The 13,604-nt window shown below is 40.0% G+C and overlaps 1 protein-coding gene across 1 annotated transcript; it reads right to left on the bottom strand.

Moving 5' to 3' along the window:
• Positions 1–4: 4 nt before the first annotated feature.
• Positions 5–3,505, bottom strand: ficd (FIC domain protein adenylyltransferase). Its single transcript, XM_041998774.1, has 2 exons — positions 2,918–3,505; positions 5–1,534 (listed from the first exon to the last, which is right to left on the bottom strand). The coding sequence occupies exons 1-2, from the start codon at positions 3,189–3,191 to the stop codon at positions 453–455; spliced, it is 1,356 nt and encodes a 451-aa protein (XP_041854708.1). The 5' UTR covers positions 3,192–3,505; the 3' UTR covers positions 5–452.
• Between the last annotated feature and the right edge of the window lie 10,099 nt (positions 3,506–13,604).

Raw genomic sequence — 13,604 nt, 5'->3', positions numbered from 1 at the left:
GTGATATAAGTTAATGACTTTTATTTAAAAAATTAGAAAATAAATACATTAAAGTGCTTTACAGTGTTAGCAGACATCTTGATCAGACAAATGTTCATACACAACCAGTGGAAATCATTTGGGTGTCTGATGGCAGCATAAAGCAATAGGTTCTCTACGCCAGCAGTACTCACACTGTTCTCTGATAGAAATTAATCCTCCTTTGGAAAATAGTTACAAAGTATACGCCAATAATTTATTTTCACCGTAGAGGCAAATTATTTTCATGAAAGCAAAAAAAACCAAAAAAAACAAAGCATCCTCCAAATTATAGTTCAGATTTAGAAACCACGTGGGAATAATTAGGTTAAATATGGCCAAACAGTGACATGATCGAAGACGTTTTATTATAATGGAACTGATATTAAAATTAATTTATGCCTCATGCTCACTTTTAACCTTCCATCTCCAGCTCAGTTATGGACTGGGATGGTCTGTTTGCAGTTGGGGCAGGCCTGGTCCTGGCTGGATCCTGGCAGGCCCACGGTGTGCTCTGTTGTAGAAATCAACAATGTGTCCAGCGTTATCTCTGTACATTTGGCTATAAAACGAATGAAGGGTCGGACGTCACCCTCATTGGCTGTGTCTAGAGCTGCGTAATATTCAGCTCTTTGCTCTTTGCGAATAGTAATCGGTGGGTAACTCGCTTGCATGAGCACAAGGTTCATGAGCAGGCGTGATGTGCGTCCATTGCCATCAACAAAAGGATGAATATACACCAGTTTGTAGTGGGCGAGGGCTGCATACTCCACAGGGTGCAGCTGCAGGGCTTCATCAGAGTTGAGCCACTGAACAAGCTCCTGCATGTGTCTCTGCAGGTCCTGAGGGTGGGGTGGGATGTGGTGGCCCACAAATACCTGACTGGTGCGCAACCTTCCACCTTCCACAGGGTCCACATAACCAAGCACCCGTCTGTGAATCTCCAATATGTCACTAACAGTGATGGCACCTGATCTGGACAATAACGTGGTGTTAATATACTTCATGGCTGCATCCACACCGATAGCTTCGTTCTGCTCCTGGAGGCTCTTTCCAGGGACAGCATAGCGCGTCTCAATGATGTGGCGAATCTCAGATAGAGTGAGTGTGTTGCCCTCAATGGCCACTGTGTGGTAGATGTGGTGGTAGTACGTTTCCTCCATCACCCGTCGGAGTGCAGAGTTGCCTTTAGGAATGGACATAAGCCTTCGCACTTTACTATCAATAATGCTGAAGTAACGTTGGTCAATTTCCTCCACCAAGGGAAGAGTTCGATCTCGGCTGACCAGAGCTCTCTCATTACAGGGTGAGATGGCCAATGCCTTTGTGTAGAGGTGGTCTGCCTGTACAACATCTTTCTCCTCCTCTAGAATGGTCCCCAGCTCTGTCAGAGCATCCACAAAGTCTGGGTTCATACTAAGCGCATGCACCAGCAGCTTGTGAGCCTTTTCCCTTTTCCCAATTTTCTTCATCTCCAGAGCCTGCTGCAGTGCTGCATTGGCCTCTAGTTCAATCTCTGCAATCAGAATAGGATGCACAGTGTCAACAATATAATAGAGATAATAATAATCACACAAAATGTATTTGCAAAAACTGAAATATTATAAATATCCATAAGTTATAATGTTTGAAATGTCATTTTATACAAACTGGCATTTTTTAAAATCACTATATTAGGAAAATATGTGTCCCTATAAAAGGCCCAGCTATGGCAAGCCAAAGGAAACCCCTGCAAAGAACTCTAGAATTAGCCCAGGTACATTACACAAGCCTGGTCACCACATATATAGATGAATGTGCCAACTCTCAGCCTTAGCTCAAATCCTGACATCCAAATCCTAATTGGATGTACCAATCGTTACTAGGTCTACACTTCAGGTATGGTGAGTTTTTGTCAAAACATTGCAGTCTCAATACATCTGGACTCAGTTCTGCTGATTACCAGGACTGGAGGCTCTGAATGTTGGGCACTTTTATTCAAATTATTTAAGTAACACCTAAAGCTGGGCTTACAGCAGAAGACTTTTAAAAGATTTGCAAAAGACTCTAGAAAACTACCAGCTCACATCTAAAGACAAATATTTAGAGTTTTAAGTCTCAGCCTAGTCTCAGACTGAGATTTGACAAAGTCTGTTAATCTTTTGGGGTCACTATTTACAAGACTACAACGAGATTCTTTTAGCATTTTATTGTGATGTGTTAGGCAGTGGATCTCAAACAGGGCTGATCTACCCACAGCAAAGCAAACAGGGGGAGAATTTTCCTCCAGGAGGGAATTACACATCATCATTAAGTGTGGCGTTACATCTCCACCAGGTGTTACACCGACTCATCAGAATCTGGAGGGATGAAGGAGTTTCTATTCTCCTCTCATCTGTTAGACCATTATACTGTAACACAAATGATCCACAGCAGACGTTTACTTCTTAATAACCATCCGCTCCTCTTTCTGGACGGTCTTACGTCTGTTTTTGCCGGTGGTCTGAATGTCGGGATTCTTGTTTCTGCTTTGGTTGTTGATCGTGTTTCGTCACTACGACTTAAGATAATATCAAACATGTTTGATATTGTCGCAGATCCAAGACTAGGGAAAGGTTGACGTTAAACAGCGCAGATTACCAGCTTACACCTAACGGCCGAGATGACGGTAGCGCGCTGTGACTCCAGTAAAACTCCTAAGATTTTCTAAAGACTTCCGTTTACAGTCTGCGATCGTGAAAATCGTTTGGTGTGAGCCCAGCATAAGTTAGAATTACGACTCGATGCAGTCAGAGCTATGCTCTTGTAGTCCTGATCTTGGTGTACAACAGTCACGTTTTCTCTTTACATCTCAACGACTACATCTAGCATATGGCAGTGATTTAAACTGTGGGATAAGTACATCACGTCCTGTTTCTACCTTTGCTCGGCTTGGACCTCTGAGGCAGCAGATCCAAAGCAGTGAAGGGGACAGTCAGACTGGTAGACTGCACAGCTGGAGTCGGTTCCGAATTCCCCCACAGATGGCAGCGGAGCTGAGATATACCCTTTAGGGAGGAACAGCACTGGTTTTTCACCCCGACCAGTGGCATCAGGACTGCCACCAGTGAGCCGAGTGCGACACAAAGCAGCGGACCCCAACCTCCGAGGACACGGCGACCACTGGTGAAACGCCACACCGTCACAGCAGCCATGATGATCCCAAGTTAAATCCTCCATCATGTGGTGAAGTAGTTTCTATCTATTTCCACCCCGGCCTGGAAAGCTGAAGGGTGGCTGACAGAGGAGAAAACGCAGTGACCATAACAATAAGAAGTTGACAACACTGACGTAGAAATCCTGCCCAGTTACCGTGAAACTTTACAGCCCACAGGACAGCTAGCTGTTCAATTTGACCGGCTGTCTAACTTCTGTCTGTCAGCAGAAGCTCTAAAACACACACGATATTTAAACAGCGAGCGAATTTTTCCCTGTCGGAAACAACTGTACAAAATATACACATCATCGACTTCCTCTTGCTTAACAGATTAATGTTCTTGAATGTTATTGGTCGTCGGGGATTTAAAGATGAGCCTTGATTGGTTGACTATGCAGCAATACACGTAGTAGTTCGTAGCTGTCACTGATTGGGTGATACTTGCGAGAATGTTCCCTCAGTTTGGTCTGTCAGGCAACGTTTACGCAACAGCAGCAGCAGAGCAACAATATATGGACAACAGAGGCCTGTTCTATACCTCAGATATCTCTCACATGCCTGGGTTGACTTACCCAGACAGGCTCAGGATAAGCGGTACTACGAAGCTGATTAACAACTCGATAATTCAATCCAGGGTTTTTCCACCTTGACCCGCGCGCGCTCACATAAATAGGGTGGTGTTTGCAGCGTCTGACCAACAGCAGACACGGAGAAACCCCGCAGAGCAGTATACTTCACTGTGGAAGAGCAGATCATTATTCTTCGGAAATATGAATAATTTAAACACATCATCCAGGCCAAAAGCAGCAACACCGTTGTCGCAGAAACAGCCATGCACAGGACTGCTGCCTTCTTTAACCCTTCTTTTCGATTCCACTGAGAACATTTGTCTGAGCTATAGAAACTTTTTTTGTCTTCCGTTTTGTCAACGTGTTCTTTCTGGGTTGGCATTTTGGGTCTTGGTTCAATCAAAGACAGGACAAGGTTGGCATTTAGACAGATTTGTAATAACTCATGCTTGCAGGAATATTATTATTATTATTATTTTTTTAAATTTTTTTTAATCTTCTTGTGTGATGTCAGAAAATTGAACTGCGTAGGTTATAATCTATTCTATTATTCTATTACACAAGTCTTTTTAAATTACATTATTTTTCTAATTCATAAATTAAATTAATTGTCACATGGCAACGTTTTGCAATACTGGAACTAAAACGTCTGCAAGGCAGTGGATTCCATCCGTCGAGTTTATACTCACCTTAACCTGTTCAGGGTTGTAGGAGGTTGCACCTATCCCAGTTGCTATGGAACGGGAAGAGGAAACACAGTACCTAGGTTGCCAGTGCCTGTGGATACTGTAGTTGCTGGGATTGGAATATCTTTGTACAATAAACAAATACATAGAGACATGGAGGGGTTCAGATGGATACAAGCCTACACCTTTAATAAGCTAATTTCTTTAGTTCATAATATGAAAATGGAAATTCTAAAGAAAGAGATATTAAGCAACTTGTTCATAAAAGCTTCATTTTACTAATGGAATTTAATGAGTTTTTACACGTTTTAGCTGTACTGATTAAATTTACTTTTTAAGTGATTAAAGCGCATAGGTGATAGCATTTACAGCACATATTGCAGCAGACATGTAAAAGATTAACAATGTCTAATGTTATGAGTAATGTGACAGCAGCAGGTGTGCCTCTAAGAGGAGTGAATTTAGGTATCCATAGTTACACTTCAGAATATTAAAACATGCTCTTACAGAGTCCTCTGGAGTTTATGATGACTACTTGTCCAGGTAACTTATTTATGTCAGCTGTTCAGTTTAGCAAACATTTTCACAAAAATCAGTTGAACCCAAACAAATCATAAGAACTTAAACTGAAGTCAACATTTCTCTTTGTTTTTCTTCTCCCAACAGAAAAAAGTTGCATTTGGTTCAATTCCACAAATCATTTTGGTCCTGCTTGTACTGCTGCTGCTTATCAGTGGCAGCTTTCTTTCCAGCCACCAACATCAGTAAAGCAAAGGAGGGAAATTTACAGCACCATCAGATTTAGGACATCTTCCATCTGCAATTTCAATATCCTTAGAAACAGTAGAGGGCAGCATCGATCTTTTATGATAACATCCTGACTAATGCTCAGCAGCTCCTATGATTACTGCAGCAGCTCTCAGCCTCAAAATAAGCATATTTAAAATTTAAGCTTCTCCCCATCCAGTAATTGAACTAAAAACTTGACATGTGATCGAAAGTGTGTCTGTTTTTGAATTGGAATGTACAAGTTTGTGTATGTTATCAAAACACTATGCTACAATGTGCATCCTCTATCTATAGTAGCTTTATCAAAATTACCACCAGCTGTGGATAGCATGAGGGTGATGCAGTTTGACTCCTGGCTGTGTGCCAAAACCAGTGCAGGTCAGCAGATGGGCATGGCAGCGATCAGCTCTAAATAGCTGTTATTCATGCACAGCCTGTAACCCTGCAGCAACACACAGTCACAACAGATATTGCAGGGAAAGTTATGAATGAACAACCCTGTTGATAATATTGTGTGGAGTTGGAGAGATTGGCTCTGTCTGAAATGGAAAGGTTATAAAATTGTCAAGTATCACTGGAAACTGTATTAACAACAAGCTCTAGAGCTGCACACAAATATCTAATAGCACTTTCACCTTGGAGGAAAATAGAGGCGCCTAGCCAAGAGTGCTTGAGCTGCATTATTTTGTTATTCCAGTTACCCATCCACTCTTCTAAAAGTAAAGAGAAGGCTGTGATAAGAAACCCAAGAGTCTATTTAGTAAAATTTCTCTTTTTCTAACAGGGTTAGTGGAAGAATGTGGGTGAGAAATAACAAACACGAGGACATATTGAACTAACATTCAAGGTTTTGAGGATACTTTATTGCTATTGTTACCATGAACTCATAACAAAATGTGATATTAAATTTGTGGTTTATTAACAAAATATACCTTTACAATTGCTGCGTAATAAATAACTATTAAAACAAATTACTGAAAAAATAAACAATCGATATAAAAACAAGTCAACAACTCACCTGGGCTGCACAATGGTGTGGTGGTTAGCACCGCAGCCTCACAGCAAGAAGGTCGCTGGTTCGAGCCTCGGCTGGGGGGAGGTTCGAACCTGGGGGGCGGTGACCTTTCTGTGTGGAGTTTGCATGTTCTCTCCGTGTATGCGTGGATTCTCTCCGGGTTCTCCGGCTTCCTCCCACCGTCCAAAGACATGCATGATAGGTTAATTGGTTATTCTAAATTCTCCCTAGGAGACCTAGGAGACAGTGTGTGTGTGTGAATGGTTGTTTGTCTATCTGTGTTGGCCCTGCAACAGACTGGTGACCTGTCCATGGTGTACCCTGCCTCTCACCTGTGGGATAGGCTCCAGCTCACCCGTAATGGAATAAGCGGTCAAGATAATGAATGAATGAATCAACAACTCACCAATAACTGAGCAGCACATATACAACAGCAATATGCAGTCAGTGAAAAACTGATGAGTGGAAAGACTGCTGCTGCCAGCAGGATGCACATCTGCATTTTGTGTAACACTGGCTTAAATCAGACTCACTACTGAATAATTTTTCCACAGCACCAGGATATTGTTATTAGTCTTCAGTATGAAAGCAGCTTTGCCATCCATAATGCATGAAACCAGGTTCATTGCTAAGGACAAGAACAGGAATTTGCGCGCACACACACAACATCTTTATGCAGCTAGTTTCTGGCCCATTATGAACCAATGTGTCACTGTCAGAAATATAAGCTACTTGCGGAGCAGCCATAATGACAGGCACAGCCTGCCCAAATCAGCAGTCAGCGAAATGTTTATCTGTTTAGCTGCAATAAGTGCTATCTCATGCAGCTTTCACAGCAGCTGTCTGCTACATAATATATAACATTATATCATAATACAGCTCAGCCTTTCTAAGGAATGCAAAATTTATTGTAAGGTAGTGAAAAATTATCTTGTAAAAAATTCCACCATGATCCTTAAGGGCCTCCATGCGTGCATGTTTTAAATGGTCTGTGGACCAAGTTTTATCCAGTACTTTCTTATCTCTAAAGTAATCCTGTTTGCTAAAGTCTACCTTTTTTTTCTCGACATGGCTCAAGAAAACACGAGTATTTCAATACAGCCTCATGGCAAGTGGTGAAATGATCAAAATGAAATCTATTCTGTTATGTTCTTAGATATTATATATTTTTCTCTCTTTTTGATGTTCAAGGACATGAAAGCAAGTACATATATGATTTTTATTTTTTTCCAAATTCAATAAACAGCAGTGAAGTAACAGTCACGACTTTCACCCAGAAAACTTGGGTTTATTTCCTGTGTGGGATTATTTACTTCCTCACAGCTTACAGCACAGACAAGCATCAAAGCAGCTGCATCTTGGTCACGTCTTACTGTAATTTGTGACTTTGCAACAGCTGATTTGAAACTCCGCTTTAGTTCAATAGCGAGAGCAACTATGGAAGAATGAGCAGCTGTTGAGGGAAAAGTTATGGCATGAGATGAATAGCCTTTGGCTCATATTGCGGATAACTCTATACCCATCTGGCACGAACTCACAAGGGCTACAACCCCTCAGCTGTGGAAGCAGATAAAACTTCAGGAATATGCAGTTAAAATCATTGATGAGTACTAATTATGTTATTAAATGCCTGAAGTTCCTTTGGGATTATGATATGAATGAACACTCTTGAAATGTTAGCTGTCTCTCATCTGGAATGTATTTCTACTGTCTGCTTTTATCCCCTGTATCATCACTGTTGATGACTGTGATGCATGGAACATAAAGCTCCCTCATTAATCTCTGAACATTTTGCAGATTTTGCAAAGAAATAGGTTGTTATATGTATCAGCATGATTTTTACTCCAGCTACATGTTAACTTTTAGCACACTCCAGAGGTGACCTGTCGCAGACTATTAAAATAACACTATCTTTTAACTGCTTGCTGGAGCTGTGTTTCAAGAAGTAGAAAATCCATCTACCCACCTGAAAAAGGGTGACCTGTCAGGGCAGGAAATAAATCCCTCTGGCACAGGCATCTGGCTCCCATCCCTATTGGCTCACACTTCCCCATCCCACCTCTGTGGAGCCATCAGTGTGCTTGCCTTTCTGTGTGAGACAAGACTTTGTTCTGGTTGACAGAGCTGGGTGTCAGAGATCGAGGACATCGTTAGAGAGTCAGAGGGATAGGGCGACTCTCTCCACGCTCGCTGAGCATGGACGGTTCAGCAAGCAGGGATGAGGGGGTCTCAAAATGGATGACAGAATGAAGTAGAGTCTCCATTCAGAGCAGAAACTGCCCTCAGCTGTCAGCATCCAAAATGCCCATCTGACTAGAAAGTCTGATCCAAGATGCATGAGCCACAGTTTCATTGGCAGGAAGACAAGTTGTGCTACAAGACAGCTTGAGTGAGGTCAGGATATCTTTCCCCCCTCAGGTGACAACAACAGAGGATGAAGGGTTTGTTTTTGGCTGTCCTCAGCCTGTCCAGGAGCCCCTCAGAGTCAAACGGGTGTTTACTGGAGCTTTGTCTGCAAGGTGTCTGTTCCTTTGGGACATGAGAAAGATATTGTTTTTTTTTATATATATAAAAAACAATGAACAGAAATGAGTTTTATAGTGAATAATTATTTGATCATCCCATATTTAACTTTTTGAAGCCAATAAATTACACAAAATCACACACAATCAGCCTAATTTAAGGTTTTTAGATATGGTACTTTTCAAACACGAGTACCAAAACTCAGCCATGCCAAGGCGGAAGAGTGGTAGAGTGGTCGTCCTGTAGCCCAAAGCTCGCTGGTTCGATCCCGGCCCGTTGAGCTCATGTCGAGGTGTCCCTGAGCAAGACACCAAACCCCAAATTCCTCCTGATGGGTAGTGGTTGAGCGCCTTGCATGGCAGCTTCCGCCATCAGTGTGTGAATGTGTGTGTGAATGTGACATATATGTAAAGCACTTTCAATAAAAGCGCTATATAAGTACAGACCATTTACAAAAATTGTTTTATGAAGCAAAAGCAAAACTTAAAAGACCCAACACATGAATCAAAATAGAAAGTACAGAAATAGTAGAAAGTAAAAGGAACAATTGAACTTAATGGAGAGTGAAAAGGAAAGCATCAAGATACACAAGTCTAAAATCTGTCACTATAATCTCAATTAAGGAAACATATTCCTCAGGCACTATATGATAGTAACAACCTCACCTCCTTGTCCACATTGCTGGTCTGGGACAGTTTGATGTTTCCTAATTACCAAGCGGAGAGAAAGATACTAGAAAACTGGTACTTTTCTGACACCATAATCCACAGACTGATAACGCTGTTACAGTATCATTTTAAAATCAAAGGTAAGCATGTGGACCACACCTATATCAAATTTCATGAGAAAAACAGACAACATAAAATTACATTATATTAAAAATCATTACGATTTCAAAGGTGGTAATTATATGAACTTTATTCATTCCTTTTGCATGCTTTTCATTAAAATACAACTCCTCAATATAACTGAGAGTTCTCACTGCCAGATGCTTGAGATAAAAACTGTTGCAGGTTATTCTACTGAGATGGTGCCTTGCTTTTCTCTTTTTAATTGGCTGAGAGTGGGATGACATTTAGTTAAAAGTAAGCCATAGAACGGGTTTAACTGTGACCTCAGTACATTTATGTGCTTCAGTCTGCAGGCTTTTTTTCATATAAGTAATACCAGATGTCACCTTCCTTTCCAAGCTAGTTTAAATCTATTATGATATTCACGGACGACTGTTTAGGTGCTGGCAAGAGGGTTATGATGTTCAACATGGGGTGTCGGTCAGAACACAAAGGACTTTCTGATCTATTGCAGATTATTTTGCGCATTGTGTATTATAAATTACACAAGCTTGTTCTGACATCTGCGATGCTGATGTTTTATCTCTTATCTGACCTTTACACTTCATCTTAATTCAGCAAATCCTATAAGAACATTAAAGGAACTCAAATTTTTGGCTGCCACACAGAAATAGGAGAATGTATCATACAAGTCAAAAAGTATATCATGACTGAACTGCTAGTTCTTTACCCATTCTTTCCTCTGTGCTGGTTAACCTTGTTGCAAACAGTCTGCTGTATCAATAAGCTTCACAAAGACGTTGTAGAGATCTGTAAAATGATTGTAAAAGTATATAGCTGGCAGCAAGGTGATTGACAAAGAAATGATGGATAATTTATATTCTGAATGGTTATATGGTTTAAAAGTAAGGAGAGCAGAGGCTTTTTGCTAATGACATATTGCCTAAAGCCTGGAGAGACTCGAATGATTTATTCAGCTCACACTCCTATCTGTCTGTCCTCTTTCTCATTTTCACAAAGGATCCCGTTCATAAAGATGTGTTATGTGTGAGGGAAACTGATTTGTTTTGGAGCAGGTTTCTGTGTTTGATCTTTGGTCCTGCTGGTTGTATTTATGTTTTAAATGTAGTCATATTTTGGCATATGTCTTCATTTTATAGATGCTCTCCCCTCAGGCCCAGTCCAATGTGCCAGCATGTCATGTTCATCAGACCGGTCTAGCAGGTAGGTTGAGAGTAAATGATCTGCTGGAAAGACAGCAGACTGAAATAATTGGGTATCCACAGTAGGGCAGCCATTACCAAGGACCACCCTCAGGCACTTCTTGCTGCTTCACTTATTATTTTGCCTCTACACTGGCCTGTTCTGTTCAGAACGGAGGGTGTGTGAGCCGACAGGTCTGTCAGTGCAACAATGATTCAGGAACTACTCATTATTTTTTTCACCTTGAAAGTGATCTCTTGTGTTGACTTAGTTTGGATCCTTTGGTAATGTGTAGGAATGTACAACAAAACAAAATGATCTTATTCCATAATTAAATACAACACAATTCTACAGGATGACAGTGTTTATTTATGCCCCAAAGAGTGTTTGCCTTCAGCTGTTTTTCTGAGACTTTGCAAACACATCTTGGGATTTTGTGGCAGATTAAACTAATCACAGTCTTTGTAAAAATGCTCACTAAGCTTTTTGTAGGGGGTCTGGCTTCACTTAAGGACTTGACACATTTGTCAGACAATTTTTCAATAAAACACATCCTGTCTTTGGCTTAGTAAGTAGTTATTGTTGTTTTCATAGTAAATCTGCTGTTTGGTTATCTCCTTTATAGCGACAATTTGTTGTTCTGGAGCTTTACAAAGCTAGTTAAATCTATTATGGGTGTTTGACTTACTGGATGCCAAGCACTAGTATAAATGTGTCAAAAGGCCACTTGTTTTGAACAGCAGTCCCCCCATTTGCGCTTGCTGCATATTTCTATTTTCTTAAATCTCCCTGCTGTGGTAAACAGCAACTTATAAATTATAAACCTGTGTACTGAAAAGAGAAATCAGTAGAGAAAAGTCTGAGTGAGACTGTGGTTTGACCTGCTTTTGTAGAAACAATTGCAACGTAATGTTACCTGAAGATTTAGTATCTATAATCCTGTGCAATGAAGCCTGATTACTTTGTTAAAAGTGCAAATTGTTTTTATGTTTGTGATTAAATTTCTTGGAAAACGGATGCCATGACCATTAGCAGCACCTTATGTAACAAATTATGTAAACACTAGACAAAGAGGATGACCACTCAGGAAATAATTAAACCTGCTTTATGTCATTTTAGCTCCATTGTTTCATCCTGACGTTGTTTAGCTTGCATCACTGGTTGTGCCCGGTGTGTCGGAGCAACCTCACTGATACTCTAAACATTTGTGCTCAACATTTATTTTCACTGAACATAAAGAAATCTGGATACAATTCAAAATTAACATTTTGTCATATGCTTCTTTACATGACAGTGATCAGTGTATATGGCTGGCAGATGTTTTTGGTGCCACAGAGGCATCCAGCAGCATCTCATAAATCATTGTGGTCCCATATGGTATTCATAATAGGATCCCATGTGGAGGCTGATTTCTCCATATTAAACAAAAACAAATTGCCAGCAGCATCTTTCTTTCCATCCATTCGCTCCAGCTTTACATTTGCAAGTTCTTCATGTCAGATGACGGGTTGGTAGAGCTTTATTTTCTGCACGCTTCACTGGACAAACAGACTACAAAATTTCCATCAGAACTTCATTGAATATATGTTTTTAAATATACCAATATTTATATAAATTTGTATTATAAAGATTCACAGACCTCATTGGTTTTAAATTGTATCCTCATAGTTTGAGAGCAACAACTTAATGTTACTGACTAAAAGCAGAAGTAGGTGATCATGAGTTTTGAACATTCCTAGGATTAGATCTGCTGACTGACTAATAATGAGTGCCAAAAAATCCATCTGATCACTCTAAAAGGGATTTAAAAGCAGCTTTGGATCATCATAGCTGCATTATTTATGACAGTTTTACTCAATCCTATGACTTTAATTTCATCTTGCAAGCTTATTGTATAACAAATGCTTTTAAGTATAATAGATTTTGGACTCATGCATTTACTTTGCAGTAAAAATAAATGTGCTTACAGCAGCATTTTCCTGTTCTCTGGTATCTTGAATTTCCTTTGTTTTTCTCAGTGTACTCAACAAGAAAGAAATATATTGGTATTATTGTGTAAACACATTCACAGAGATTTTTTTTAACAGTTATACACAGGTATAGTTAGTATAGCTTGGTAGCATATGATGAAACATGATATTCATGTAAATATTCTGTAAATATTACAGTTTTACTTCATCCCAGAGCACGGGGAATAGTGGTACATAAAGACTTTAAAATCTATGCTGACATAAAACATGGTCTATTATGATAAAAGAAAAAAGCTGGCTTAGCAAATGGATGCAAAACAGATAATTACACAATCCAAACATCTGGATAAGTTTAATATGATTTTAACTTTATTGCTTTGTTCATGTCCTGAACTCAATCTCTTACTTTTGTTCTTTACTTATTCTGATGCTGGGGTAGATAAAATCCACATCAAAAACGTGTTTTACATTAGACTTAGAGGTCAAAGGTTCCTCTTTCAAACCCCTTTTGTTTTGGCTGATTTCTAGAAAGGGTGTTTAAATGTGTGGTTATAATGCACTACTGTTCTACATTTCTCTTGTTTAAGTTAAGAGCAGATGCATCTCTTACCCCCCCCCTGCCTGTGGTCTGGATAAAGCCATAAAACCTGTTAATGTAAAGATGCTGCAGCCATACTGATCCATCTGTGTATATTACATATTAGAGCTGGCAAACAGCCAAATGTAATCCTCTTGAGAGCAGGGATTATGCATATGTCTTGTCTTTACAAATCAAAGAGACACAACACCCAATCATGGCTTGAACTTCTTTTGATTTCAGTTCAGTTTTCTTAAAGGGCTCGATGTCATTTACTTTCATCCCCAA

The sequence above is a fragment of the Melanotaenia boesemani genome, chromosome 11 (genome assembly GCF_017639745.1).
Source record: "Melanotaenia boesemani isolate fMelBoe1 chromosome 11, fMelBoe1.pri, whole genome shotgun sequence".
NCBI lineage: Eukaryota > Metazoa > Chordata > Actinopteri > Atheriniformes > Melanotaeniidae > Melanotaenia > Melanotaenia boesemani.
This window is presented reverse-complemented; position numbering and strand designations above follow the sequence as displayed.

What these genes read in the sequence shown, in the direction of transcription:
- ficd (XM_041998774.1), bottom strand. Translation starts at nt 3,191, where the DNA reads ATGGCTGCTGTGACGGTGTGGCGTTTCACCAGTGGTCGCCGTGTCCTC. An exon ending in GAGGTCCAAGCCGAGCAAAG is followed by an intron (nt 1,535 to 2,917) that starts GTAGAAACAGGA and finishes TTCTGATTGCAG; the next exon opens with AGATTGAACTAGAGGCCAAT.